Source organism: Watersipora subatra, chromosome 1 (assembly GCF_963576615.1).
Source record: "Watersipora subatra chromosome 1, tzWatSuba1.1, whole genome shotgun sequence".
Classification (NCBI taxonomy): domain Eukaryota; kingdom Metazoa; phylum Bryozoa; class Gymnolaemata; order Cheilostomatida; family Watersiporidae; genus Watersipora; species Watersipora subatra.
Window position 1 is genome coordinate 24,623,130 of NC_088708.1, and position 15,255 is coordinate 24,638,384.

The 15,255-nt window shown below is 35.9% G+C and overlaps 2 protein-coding genes across 2 annotated transcripts in view; both read left to right on the forward strand.

The window, feature by feature from the left end:
• The first annotated feature begins 4 nt into the window (after positions 1-4).
• LOC137397427 (D-3-phosphoglycerate dehydrogenase-like) lies at positions 5-13,993 on the forward strand. Its single transcript, XM_068083718.1, has 11 exons — positions 5-241; positions 697-845; positions 1,696-1,761; positions 5,856-6,009; positions 6,705-6,837; positions 8,176-8,324; positions 11,248-11,400; positions 12,166-12,298; positions 12,429-12,547; positions 12,888-13,107; positions 13,493-13,993. Exons 1-11 carry the CDS (start codon positions 101-103, stop codon positions 13,642-13,644), a joined length of 1,569 nt encoding a protein of 522 aa, XP_067939819.1. The 5' UTR covers positions 5-100; the 3' UTR covers positions 13,645-13,993.
• A 677-nt stretch (positions 13,994-14,670) lies between these two features.
• Positions 14,671-15,255, forward strand: part of LOC137397420 (xaa-Pro aminopeptidase 1-like) — a 40,882-nt gene continuing 40,297 nt past the window's right edge. Inside the window, exon 1 of the mRNA XM_068083709.1 lies at positions 14,671-14,834. Within this exon, the coding sequence (XP_067939810.1) occupies positions 14,730-14,834 (105 nt within the window). The 5' untranslated portion in view covers positions 14,671-14,729. The remainder of the gene's footprint in view (positions 14,835-15,255) is intronic.

Below are 15,255 nucleotides of genomic sequence, written 5' to 3' on the forward strand. Positions count from 1 at the left end.
GAATTAATCGTTGCAAACAATAGCTGAAAGCTTGCTCGTATTGATCGCTCATATCATTAGAGCAGCTCATTCTCTAGTACTAGTCACACTCTGCACAGCAATGGCTCTCAAGTTGAATAGCGTGTTGATAACTGATGAGGTGGACTCCAAATGCATAGACATACTGAAGAGAAATGGGGTGGCAGTGGTGTTCAACCCTAAACTTGCCAAAGACAAGGAGGCGCTGTTGGCTGAACTACCAGTAAGTTTGCTTTACTACCATAACTTATAGTAGTGCGTGTTAATTCCTCTTAAAAAGTCTGCTGACAAATTCTGTCTTTGTTAGTAAGGCCTTCGCAAGACTACCTAGTTATCTTATGTTTGCTATTGCACACTAAAGGATTCAACCTAAAAGCTCCCCATTAAAGATTGCCTTCAACAGCACAGCCTGAGCTTAGCTATGATGAACAATTATTTTGTCTTCATGTTACGAAATTCTTATCTCATGTGTCAATATAGGTATGCTCCAACTGATTTTGAATGATGGGTTGTACAAGCAAAATATCTACATATATGAAAAGTACAGAACTTTCATTCTGGGCATTAATTGAAGATCGTTTTGTAAGAAATCTACATTATAATGGAGTTGGCCAGTTTAACTAAGCTCAGGCCAGTTCAACTTCGGTGTTGCTTCACCATGGCTTAAAAATTTTACAGAAACATGATGGTCTGATCGTTAGATCAGCAACTAAAGTTACTGCTGATATTATTGCTGCCTCCAACTTGTCAATTATTGGGAGAGCCGGCACAGGAACGGATAACATTGATTCAGTTGCAGCCACCAACAAAGGAGTTATAGTGATGAAGTGAGTGCTTTATTGACCTGTTGAAAGCAACATTGCAAAGGGCTAACTGTCTTCACATTAATACTCATAATTTCTCTCCTTTGCGCAGCTCGGGCCTTCAGCAGAGGCCCACAAATCTAGCATGTGTGTGGGGTTAATGAGATGATGCCCACGTTGCGCACGCATGCTATTGAGGTATTTTTCCATGTGAGTAACGCATGATTAGATGAATGGGTAATTTCCTATGGGTTTTCCTAACGTGAAAGCCACTACCCAATGTAGATTTTATTAGCCGGCAGTATGCAAAAGCCGGGCGGCTTGGAATTATTGCTTTTTCAATGATCAAAAAGGCCTGAATAAAGGGGAAGGTTATAGTTGTGAATCAAAGGCTGTAACATCCCATAGCTTAGGTTGACATTCAATGTTATATTGTAAGGACCACTATTATATTGATGAGAAGGGACTCTGTAAGTCCTCAAATATGACTGACTACCTTAGGAAAGAACTGTTAGGGGCATTACTCCGATTATCCAGTGAAAATCTAACTTCTTTTCTATAAAAGGGTCGGAATATCAATTATGTCAACTTCAATGCAAATAATTGGACGGTTGAAACAGATTTTATTCAAGCACAGTTTAGATACTTTCCTGCAAGTGCATGCACTTGTTAGATATCTTGTGCTCAGGCCACATCGGTGTCTGTAAAAGTTTATGTACGTTCCTTGACTGTCTTATTTAATAGTAATTTAGAGTCACGTTATGGATACACTCACCATTTGTTAACTTGTTTGTAGAGCATGCTCAAGCATAAAAATTGCTATCATTTGGTAGGGCATCGCACTGATCTAATCAATAATATGACTTGCTTGCAGTACTCCTGGAGGAAATACAATCAGTGCTGCTGAGCTGACCTGCTCCATGATATGTGGCATTGCGAGGTAGGATGTCTCTTATTGTTGCGCTCTGTCGTCAAGGGCCTAACTGTAAAATAGACGATCAATCTTGTGCCAAGTAGTTCTCAGGATAAAAATTCCATTGACATGTTTTGCGTTTTTTAAGTTAGAAAATAATTTTGTTTTAAATCCTTAATCACACGAAAACTTTGTCACGTTTAATTAGATGTTTTTTAGCCCTTACAAAGTTAGCTGATTCGATAGAACTTTTGCAAGGTCTACTTGTATATACATGTAGCTACATTTTTATAGTACATACCCTAGGACACTTATGTATTCGCATCATCTAACTTTCGCATTTTCGCGGTGTCATCCTCTCGCGAAAATTTCATGAGCGAAACTAAACTATCATAACGAACGAACGAAATCGCGAAGTTAAATAGCTTTGTTCATTGATATCCACAATAAAATCGTCATATTAGAAATGCAGGAAATTTTCGTCTGTGGCTGGGCTCAATGGGAAATTTCTGGTAAACTCATTATAGCTAATACACCGACTGAGCAGCATGGCAAAGCAAATTAAGATGATATCAGTTTAGTCACCGAATTTGTAACTGATGAGGATAAAAGTCTGGTAGGTGAAGTCATAATAGAAGAATAATTATTGTAGTGATGAATTTTATTGCCAACCAAAAACAATATCAACCCTCATCAGGTCCAACCACATTATCTCTTTCACTGCCAACCATGTACAAATTCGCTATCGGCCTAGTGCCAGCCATTCTACCGAAATTGCCGACATTGCTTCATGATATGTATACAGTATTTTTTCAAGTTCAATCTCTATCTAGAACATTTTTGTTACAAACTTTATTTTGGCAACGTTTTAACCAGTATTGCTATGCAAAAATTCAATGTATCTCTACTTGTGCGCTATGTGAAGCTACGATCCGATCCGAAGCTAAAACGATCTTCCACAATGTTCCTTACTCTTACAAAACTATTACTTTCACCACTGTCAGAGACAGTGCTGCTACTTTAATTATCTGTATAATCACGAAAATCTAAATCGTAATTGGCTATAATGTCATCAGCAACTAATTACCTGTTTTATGACTCGCGCGCGGTAGTTAATGAACTCACAGAAAAATATGGGGTATGGAAGCATGGTACTGTAAAGCAATTCTCTCTGATAATTTTTTTGTCACTTTCTAAAATGATCAAGTACTTTGGCCCAAACTTGACCAGTTATTTGATACTGTAGTCTCTTGGTGATTGGTCAATTAGTGCTGGGCTAAGTTACTAATGCTTTCACCAACCACAATCTATTCCTGTATTTCTTCTACTGAGACAGCAGCAATAAGTTAATGATAACTTCTACTGAGACAGCAGCAATAAGTTAATGATAACTTCTACTGAGACAGCAGCAATAAGTTAATGATAACTTCTACTGAGACAGCAGCAATAAGTTAATGATAACTTCTACTGAGACAGCAGCAATAAGTTAATGATAACTTCTACTGAGACAGCAGCAATAAGTTAATGATAACTTCTACTGAGACAGCAGCAATAAGTTAATGATAACTTCTACTGAGACAGCAGCAATAAGTTAATGATAACTTCTACTGAGACAGCAGCAATAAGTTAATGATAACTTCTACTGAGACAGCAGCAATAAGTTAATGATAACTTCTACTGAGACAGCAGCAATAAGTTAATGATAACTTCTACTGAGACAGCAGCAATAAGTTAATGATAACTTCTACTGAGACAGCAGCAATAAGTTAATGATAACTTCTACTGAGACAGCAGCAATAAGTTAATGATAACTTCTACTGAGACAGCACAATAAATTAATGATAACTTCTACTGAGACAGCAGCAATAAGTTAATGATAACTTCTACTGAGACAGCAGCAATAAGTTAATGATAACTTCTACTGAGACAGCAGCAATAAGTTAATGATAACTTCTACTGAGACAGCAGCAATAAGTTAATGATAACTTCTACTGAGACAGCAGCAATAAGTTAATGATAACTTCTACTGAGACAGCAGCAATAAGTTAATGATAACTTCTACTGAGACAGCAGCAATAAGTTAATGATAACTTCTACTGAGACAGCAGCAATAAGTCAATGATAACTTCTACTGAGACAGCACAATAAATTAATGATAACTTCTACTGAGACAGCAGCAATAAGTTAATGATAACTTCTACTGAGACAGCAGCAATAAGTTAATGATAACTTCTACTGAGACAGCAGCAATAAGTTAATGATAACTTCTACTGAGACAGCAGCAATAAGTTAATGATAACTTCTACTGAGACAGCAGCAATAAGTCAATGATAACTTCTACTGAGACAGCACAATAAATTAATGATAACTTCTACTGAGACAGCAGCAATAAGTTAATGATAACTTCTACTGAGACAGCAGCAATAAGTTAATGATAACTTCTACTGAGACAGCAGCAATAAGTTAATGATAACTTCTACTGAGACAGCAGCAATAAGTTAATGATAACTTCTACTGAGACAGCAGCAATAAGTTAATGATAACTTCTACTGAGACAGCAGCAAAAAGTTAATGATAACTTCTACTGAGACAGCAGCAATAAGTTAATGATAACTTCTACTGAGACAGCAGCAATAAGTTAATGATAACTTCTACTGAGACAGCAGCAATAAGTTAATGATAACTTCTACTGAGACAGCAGCAATAAGTTAATGATAACTTCTACTGAGACAGCAGCAATAAGTTAATGATAACTTCTACTGAGACAGCAGCAATAAGTTAATGATAACTTCTACTGAGACAGCAGCAATAAGTTAATGATAACTTAAGCATGAATGAATGTGATGAAACATGTGTGAGGTTTGACTTAGACTAACAAAAATATCTAAAATATATGATGTTTTACATGATGTTTTACGTAATGTTGAATTTCTTATGTAATACGATACAAGAGCCTTACATGAGTTCATTACCATCAATAAAATTTACGTAAACGCCTAAACGTAAACGCCTAAACGGTCGTCTACCGTATATACATTTAAGTCTAGATTATCATAACATTCAGTGTATCATTAAAATCTTTACATTTATTAGCTCTTTAATTCGCTCTTTAAGAGTACAAACACATTATTTTATTTTAAAACACAAACGTTTTATTCAAACTGGCTTATAGTAAAATTGTCATAGTAGCATGCGGATCTGTAACATAGCAAAAGTGGACCTTTAGCGCTTGGGCACAACATTCACAGTGAGTAGATGTCTGTCTGCGAGATTCAACATTTAGTCTGGTGTGACCTTTACCTCAGCATCAGATGAAGTCATAATATTATATACGCATTACAATAGACAGTAAGCCTACATCTAATACATGTGTCTTTAACAGCCTATATACATTATTTGTAATCTATCAGTTGCGACAGTACCCAAAAACCCTATCCTACACCTTAAAGCATTAAGGGGCATGGAGCATTTCAATTGGTCTATATAAATTTACTCATCGTGTTCATATAATGATGTCTTCATATAGAAAGTTCTATTTCTAAGCCTATTGGTTAAATTGAATGTTTTTATGTAACTCAAGGGTAATTTAGTCTAGGTTTTTGATTGTGAAAGTTTAATTGTTTGCATCAAGTTTTGGTGTATTTGATAATGTTGAAGTAAACTCATAGAAAAGCGCAAAAGATTAGTTGAACCTGTTCACTAAATGGTAATGTTCACCTGATAGCAATGTAATTTAAAGATACTTCTACAAATGCATTATGTATGTAGAATCTTTGAAATTAAGCTAACTATTTGTTTTGCGAGATTTAAATCTTTTGAAATTTCTGATAAATATATTTTCTTCCGCAAAAATATTTTTTTGAGACTTTCATTTTATTATTGTTAAAAGATTTATTAATATTTTTAATATTTTCAAAGTTATTGAACAATTTATGTATCACTGTTATACTCGTAAGTGTTACTCTCTAGTTCAACAACTACAGATACCAATATGTAAGTTGTCAAATAAAACAGTAAGCTGACAGTCTGAGGTGGCATGATTAATTACTAAACTGAGGCTGAATAGTGTCATACGAATGCTGGGCTAGAGACTCTACTAAGCTATAATCCGTATTCTTTAGGAATGTGGGCACCGCCTGCATGTCAATGAAGGAAGGCCGGTGGGATAGGAAACTGTTCATGGGTGAAGAACTCCAAGGCAAGACCTTAGCGATTGTAGGTCTAGGAAGAATTGGTCGCGAAGTTGGTTCTAGAATGAGATCTTTTGGCATGGAGGTACTGAAATCATTATTTTACTCTTCTAGTGATGTTAGTTGAAATGTTTTCATTGAGTGGAATGTTTCAATTGAGAGTGACGTACAATACTTTTCTCTGGGATGTATGTATCAGCCACAAAACACAAGTCTACCACATCGAATGAATTTTTTCCCACATAGCCAATGAATTTTTTTCCAAGTTTCACACGGAGATGATTTCTGTTTGGAAAGGAACCAAGCTAGAACAAGTCATGAAAGCTTTGAGATTAGCAGGGGTTCTGTCTGCACAAATCTCTATGCTGCAGCTTTACTGTCTTTTTAATGGTTAGAAAATCAGCATATATATTTTATCTTACAAGGTTTTCAGCAACATAAAAATTAATTAGTGTGTTTGCCACGGTTTTGTTTCCACTGAAACAGCGCTGTAATGGCATAGTACTTACTCAACATAGTGATCGTGATGCAAATACTTGGGTATATTCACCTGCTTGCACTTTCATGCGCAGAGTTGTGTTCAGAAACCGAAGATGCAGCAAGTAGCAACTTGTTCAGTGTGCTTTGTTCAGCTTGCCAGCATAAACATATATGTATTTTTGTATACAGACACTAGAAAATAGAGTTATTCTCTCTTGAGATTGTTATGCTGGTAAGTTACTCAAGATCTACTTAAGGCTGAGTCTCATAAAGCATTATGTATTTACACTAACTTTACAGACTATTGGATACGATCCTCTTGTGTCAGCGGAGGAAAGTGCTGCCTTCGATGTGACCAGCTATGAGCTGGAGGACTTATGGCCACGGGCAGACTATATCACTGTACACGTACCTCTTATACCACCTACTAAGAGTATGTAGTGTATAGCTCTCCCCCTACTTACATGTATATCCAACTAGAGTAGTTGATTACGGCGATGATATGATTCTCTTTAATTACCCTATGAGTGCGTGGCATAACACTGCTAAAGCCTTTTACGTTACGTTTTAACCCTTAAAGGTTGACTTGCAACAAAATTCACATTACAGTTGTTTGGTATTAAAAGATTCACCATGTCTTACTCTGCTGTGTTGTAGATGCAAAATATGTGGAAATGTGATTACAAGCTCTTAAAAGCTCAAAAACGAACAGTTGATCGCAGCCATCAGGAAACCGCCGTAGATCGGTATCAGTTTATTTTTCTGACGTAGTCATTACATTTGGTTATTGTTTTGTCACGTGATCATCTCACGTAAATTGAAAGGCCAATAAAAAGCTCAATATAAAACTTCTCGTAGCACTAGTTTATGACAAACACTTCGGGTTTCACCAAAAACCTCGTATCAAATATAGATGCTCGCTACTTTACAGTTTTGTTTTGGCTTGGTCTAATCTCTAGTCGTAATCTGGTCATGTAACCCAATAGTTCGCAAATAATTTTTGCAGCACTTTTCGATTATCACAGGTGACCAACAGGCTCGTCATGATTATCAGACAATGATAGGTACTCCTTCAAGGTAAGGTTAAAAAATTAAATGAATTTTTACGGTAAGTTATAAGATATCACTGCTAAAAGTGACAGCATTACAATGATGATAAAATAGGCACGTAAGAACAATAGACATGGTTTTATTGAATGCGTGAAGTACATTTGTGAAAATATTTCGACGAAAGAGGTTGCATGAAAGTGTAAACAGAAACCATCCTGTAACAACTACAGCCCATTTGAGCCGTTTTGGAAAGCGAATCCAAACTACGGCGGTCTCGTGTGGCTGTGATTAACTGTTCGTTTTTTAGCTTTTAAGAGCTTGTAATCACATTCCCATATATTTCACACCTACAACACAACAGAGTAAGACATGGTGAATCTTATGATACCAAATAGCTGTAATGTGAATTTTATTGCAAGTCAACCTTTAAATTTACGTACATACTGCAGTAACGGTTTAGAAAATCAAATTGTTTCCTTTTTGGTTGCGTTGAATTTGTGTTATTGAACATATACTGTTTCTGTCAGTGCGGTGTCTTTTAACTTTTTAATAGTTTAAGTAAAATTTGGTTAAGTTCTACAAAAAACACCACAAGATATTCCATATATACGCAAGATTTTCAAAGCTGACATCATTTGATGTATTGGAGTTGTCAGCCCCTGTAACTAATTAACTTGTGGATAATTCATTGAAAAGTTTTCAAAGACTGCCATCTTTACAGATCTCATCAATAGCACTGTGCTGAGCAAGTGTCGGCGAGGAGTAAAGATAATAAACTGCGCTCGAGGGGGGATTGTGGATGAAGATGCACTGCTTGATGCACTCAATTCAGGACAGTGTGGCGGAGCTGGTCTAGATGTTTATGTACAAGTATGTGACAGTCGATCACGATTCTCAATCAATTAACGCTATGGAACTGGTCTTTACCAAGTTTTTATTAAGCGGTGATTCATCAAAGATTCAGCTGACCAATGCAACAAATTTCTGTATACAATTCTGGTTCAGATGGCATAGTGGTTTAGACTGCTTTAATGCGCTGTAGGGTTTTGTCTGTTCCACGAGAGCAGACCAATATGGACCCCCTTGTCATCTGAGTCACTGGCTGGTGTTTTAGATCCAAGTGCCCACTTCAACTTCAGCTTAACCTAGCAAATGTGCAAACAAAATCACATTAGAATTAGCACAACTAGCATGATGCATTAAAATTCAGTGCAAACCTTTGGTAAATGCTCATCAATACTCCAAAATTCAATTTTTAATTTATGCAACCCATTAATATGCCATTCTAACAGTATTTGGTTAAATAAATTAAAAACTAGTGACCATGTTTCATGAAAGTTTAGTTTAACACGATTATCATCAACTTTAAAAAGCTACATGAAGCGATCTTTTCACAACAAATCAAAAATCTAGTCAAACAATTTTTTTTTTAATTTTTGAGCAATTTTTTGCATGAAATGAGTTTTTGTGCTTGACCACCTTTTTCTTTAATATTTATAAAATTAAAGCTTTGTTTTCGATGGAGATGACATAGTTCCGATTGAAATAATTTTTACTGAGACATCAAACCTCTCCAATCTGATATCGTTGTATAAATTGAATATCTGTTAACTTGAAGTCTATCTTTTACTATTTGTCAACTAATACGGAGATCAGCAAAAGCTGACAATTGTCTAAAGTCATGTAAATATTTTCAGAATTTTTTGTTCTGCACATCAAACTTGGTCTTAGCGAATGCAATCACAATTTTGTTTTGTTGAAATCTTTATATGTAAATCTTAAAGTTTGTGCATGATTCTGTGTGTCTAGGGAAAGCAATTAAAATTTAGGAATGAAATATCTGTTTCTTGCTGGATTTGATCTCAGAACCTCCGATTTGCCAGGCAAATATCTAACCAATGTCTAATCATAGGGCAATATTTATGTCGCTATGTTGGTGAAAATATGCATACCATGGTGCATTACGCAAGTCAGTAAAGCTTGCTCTCACGGCTCTTATTAGTAAGTTTACTAATAAGTTTGCTAACTAGCTTACTCAAGTTACCCTTTGGCAATGATCTAGGGCTTCTAGGCTAATGGCAAGCAACTACATTACCTGTCACTGTTTATAAGCTGATTTTTAATACCTGTTCAATGCCGGGCATCGCGCAAGTAGATTCTAAATGGCTTACCATTAACTTCAATTGTGCTATGGAATGGTTATTAAAGGTAAAAAATAATTTTGTGTTAAAACGATTTTATATATTACTTGTGATGAGCAATACAAAACTTTGATGACGGCAAATTAAGGTTTTTAGGATTTATAAATATGTTAATTTGCTAGAATGTAATTTTAAGTAGTTTGAAATAGGAATTTTCTTCGCTGGTGCATTTCACATGCTGTAGTTAAATTAGTCTCAGTAGCAAAAAGCTTCAGTAGAAAGGTAAAAAGAGATGCAACCAATCATCAGGAAGCAAGATAAAGCTATAAACTTTTAATATATGTTCCATGCAATGTCATTATTGTCTCTCCATTCTCTGAGAGTTCATTACAAAAGCAAACTGACATAATTCTGCAGACAGAAGGCAACAACGCATGTTGTTCAACTGTTCTTCAACACGGAGCAGTTGAAAAACTAGTACATCGCCACATTATATTTCCACCTGTAAATGAACTGAGTCGGTGACATACTATCATCATGGAAAATTACTGACAGCAAATGCTCTTGATGGTTGTTAAGATGGCTTCACTTATGGTTTGTAACAGACAAACGGTTTGGTGGTGTGAGCGTTGTGGTCGCATTTTGATTGGCAAATATTCTCGAAATCTATTGCAATACATTTTTGTGTTGCAAGCTCATCCGACCTATGCAAAGCAAACTCTATGTGAAACGCGTGTGATAAATTCAAGGTGTGTGGTTCGGACAAAAGCTTCATATCAACTGGCAAATAGACAAAAAATGTTTCGCTATGATACTCGGACTCCCATATGAATACAGGCATAGCTTCTCTTTTCCAAAAGGCTTTTCACTGCTGGAAGGAGATTACTTTTGATGACAAGCATATAGTACTTTTTTGTGAATCCATTAAAAGCAACACCGTTTTAAAGATATCCTTGCTGTCAATTAGTCAGGTGTCTTGACTACTCTGAGACTTTCAATATTGGCAATAATTGTGGCCAGATGGGAGTGCGTTTCTTACTAATTATATAGAGGGCTGCATGCTCCAGTTTTCTCTCCCAGACTCAAGTTGGTGTTTAGCTTGTGGTTCTGGCTAGGCATAGGCTAGCCGTAATACCATTGTACATGTACAGTACCATTCAGTATTTTGTGCTGAACATCTAGGGTACTAGTATCATGTTGAGATAAGTTGCTTCAGAAATCTTTGTACAATCAACTGACATACATAAATACTGTAAGTCATATATGGTGTTAGGGTTCACTTTTGCTATAGTGTGAATGTTTTATTAGTTGATCAGACTGGTGATCCCTGCATGCCATCTCATGCTTATACTGAAAGGTGCAAGTTATAAATAGGTGGGAGTCAATATGGCACGAGGTTGTGAATGAGAATAAGTGTGGCTCAGTATGACATCAGATTCGGACTAGGATAAGTGTTGCTCAGCGTAACAACAGCTCACATGACATCAGGCTGCTGGCTAGCATAGGTGTGATTCAATATGACATCTAGTTGCAGGGTAGAATAGATGGGACTTAATATGGCACCACTTTTTGTAACTCGGCTTTCCAATTATCATATTTTCACTTTTTTACGTAATGTTGTTTGGAACTCACATTTTGTTTGTCTTTCATAGGAACCACCATCCAATCTAGATTTAGTGAAGCATAAAAATACATTGGCTACGCCACATCTTGGTGCAAGCACTGTTGAGGCACAGACAAGAGTAGCTGAGGAGATTGCTCAGCAGTTTGTAGATGCGAGAGATGGCAAAAGTCTGTTTGGTGCCGTAAGTAGTTCATTTCTTACCCTTCACAACCAATGGCATTGCATTGTTAGTGGTTGTTTGTTTGTGATAACTTCCTCTTTTCATAATTATAGATTTGTCAGGCTTGTAGAAATAAACCTTCTGAATATGGTAAGGGTTAAATGTGTGGCTATGGTAAACCTTTTAGGTGCTTATGCTATAGCCATATGTTTTATCTATCTGTGGCTGGGGCTTTGCATTGTCAGCTAGATATCGGCATCATTCCTCACATCAAATTATTCATAATTAAACATAACATTTTAGGATTATAGCTAAGCCATTTAATAGCAATTTCATCCACATTAGTGAATGGCACCACGTGTATTTCAATTATCACATCATCTTATAAGGATAAGATAACTCCTTGCATCAAAAATGTAAAAATGTGTCGTTAGGTTCTGAGGTTTTTCAACTTCCATCTGCAATGAAAATTTTTTATAACCTATTATCAAACAGAGGTTTGTCACCCAGAGCCTTACTTCTATATTAAATAACAATCAATTACTGATTTAATTAAGAACTTTACTAGGGAATATATTATATCTCTATTACCTTTATATTATTGCATATGTGTATGCATGCAGCTTTATATAACTTATGTATTGCTGTCATATTAGTGTATATATTTTCATGAATGCACCATCACATAATCCTAGTCTTATTACATAAATTTATGGGTAGATTCCTGATTAAAGGGTAGATTTATGCAGCACTTTATGACCTCTGTATTATTATTATGCTTTATAGATAAATGCTCAGGCATTAGTCAATGCAATGAGCCCTGAAAGTCAGCCTTTGGTAGAGCTTGGTGTACATCTTGGAGCTATGACAAGGCATCTTGCTGGCCCTTCTAAAACCATTACTGTGATGGCTCATGGTGGTAAGCTATTTAATTGCCTTGTTCACTCTACATTACAATAAATCAACTTTATTTGTGTCAACTGAAATTTCTGTAGCAATGTTTGGTAAACTGAGTGTAGATTTGAATGTCCTTTTTTGGTATATTGTAGATGCAACAATGAAGCGAAGCTTGTCTTTCTTACAGTCAGCCGTCTGCATGGGTTTACTTAATGAGAAGTCTGCTAACCTGGTCAATTCTTTGCCACTCATTAAAGAGGCGGGCTATAAGGTTAGATTGTATTTCACCCAAAATGTAACTATGGTATCATTAATTAATTTTATTATTCATTTCAGTTATTTAGTATAAGGTTTTTTAAATCTGTTTAGTTAGAACACCAATGAGTAAGAGAGCTTGTCACCGCAGCACTAGATATTTCAAACTGGCCGCAAGACTGTTTGCGTCAGAAAAACATGTTTATTTTAATGTTCATTAACCTCTAACTTTTTAAAGACAGCAGTTGGAATCCTTAATGAATACTAGATTGTTCAAGTGCGGTTTCCTTCATTCATTGTCCTGACCATTCTCTCTAGGAAATCTAGCCTTATAAAAGACTGCTTGTCTTTTTCAGGTTGAAGCTCAGTATGCTTCAGGAGAAGACAACTGTGTTTCAGTTTTGTGCAATGATATGTCTTTAGTCAAAGGTTGTGTGAAGGGAGGCTTGACCTTCCTAGGTTTTGTTGCTGGTGTGCAGCTCCATAGCCCCATGCAGCTGAGTGCTGGCAAAACCTATTTCCTATTCACCACTTCCAACAGAGAGGCTGGAAATGAAATACTTTCAGCTATGATAGGTACATGTCTTACATATAGTAAGATGAGTTCAACAAAACAATTTATTTATAGAAGTATTTATTATATTAATATATTATTATTATTATATTCATTCTCTAAATAATATGAATGACTGTGAGTCTTGTTGTGGAAGCGTGAAGATTGCTGGTATTAAGAATGTTGAGATTTATTTTGTGAAATTTTTCTTGGCATTAAGAAAAACTGTTATTTAAAGAGATACTACACAAAGCGCTGTCTATTATGAGAGAGGACAACTCCCAATAGAGTTTACTCATTACAAAAATAACTTGGCTCGCCCTACCCTAGTTTTACCTATCCGCTCTTTCTTACAGAATTGATAAAATTAATCGATGTTAATTTCATGTGTAGATTACATTGTTGCAGGACAACTTGGCTTACAAGGTATTGCTATGCAGTCATTTACAAGTGGACTTACTGACAGCAGTTGCGTAGGCCTCGCCCAGATCGCATCTATTCCAGCGGACAGTTCACTTTCTCACAATGCCCTGCTGTCACACTACTACATCTCCTTATAGTTTTCAAGGGTTTATTACAACACATCTGTTTTGGTGTTCTTAGCTTTAGGAGTTAAATTTTTCAATTATAAGTATTATAAACTCTAACTATTTCGCTGGTCACTTGTGATTTTTATGAGAAGAGATTTGGACCAAAGTTGTAAAGGAATTGTTAGTATTTTTGTTTATTTTCTTCTAGCAGGTTGAAAGATTCATAATAAGGTTTTTGTTGCATCAAATAGTGTTAGATAGTAGGGTGGTTAATATATACAGTATCATGAATAACACATCTCATGTTTTTATTTCTAATACTATTGAAGGTTGCACCAATTACTATTAGTTACCCAAATAAATGTCACCACAAGTAGCATTGATTTGTAACGATATATGTAATGCATAATGCCAATACATACAGTAGTATATTCGTAATTTCAGTTGCTTGGACTACTTTAGATAAAACAACAGTTGAATAGAAACTACACTACATTTCCTGATGATAAATGCGCCAACCTTGACGAAAAATGGTTTATCAACTCGAACTCGGAAGCTGTAAATGTCGCAACATTGACACGCTGGTCGGTGACTAGAGGTCACGTTACGACTCGACTAGAAAAAATACATCATCATAAGACTTCTAATCGTCGTTTGCTGCAATAGGAAAAAACACTAAGCTAGGGCAAGCTCCAAATAAAGTTGTTCCATCAACATGGGGTGCGTAGCAAATATTTTGCAATAGGTTTGCATATCAGAAGCCGTAACCATCGTTCACACGGGCTTGATAGCGTTATTACTTGATTAATACCTGACTTGTCTACTAAATTAGCAAAACTAATTTATTAACACGATGTAAATATTTTATTACCGTCTGCTAAAGGTGTTGTCGCAAAGAAGTCGAGGTATGATCGACGAACAAGAATAACAGTTAATTATCCATACAAAGCCCAGACATCTATACGTTGCTTTTTAAAGTTCGTAGAAATAATCGGGTGATATTTTAGCGAACCAAGTTGGTTTTGTTGCATTTTTTATTTAAGACGTGCAGCCCATTCTGGTACACTCGAGGAGCCAATTAAAAAGCTAATTGGTCTGCTTGTCTCACTTAAAAAATGACGCCCAAAATCACTGGAAATTTGCTGAAGTCTCTCCGTAAATTAATCACGAACAACAAACCTTTGCATGCTTATATTGTCCCATCCGGTGATGCTCACCAGGTAATGTATCATTTTTACGACATAGCTGGCTCTTGAATAGTAGAGTAGGTAGTCTCCCGCAATAAATAACTTTATTTTTCTACATATATCCTTTAGAACAATGCATTAATTTGAATTCTAGTCTAATTACCAAAACAAATTCTTTGTTTATCCTATCTCATGTTTATACAATTTAATCTATTCTGGTCCATCCTCGTGCCTTGTGGAGCGTAGAACACTCTGATAACAGCGACGGTATAAAGGGGAAAGTATCTCATATTGTACATTGTTTGAGACAATATGAGACAACAATACAGCATGCTCAGACCTGCCAACCCAAGAGTGGGGCAATGCGTGAGATTTGGTTTTGGGGCAATTGATGTATCAATGATAGTATATATAAAATTGTGAAACTTGGGGCAAAAATCTCACGCATTTCTCA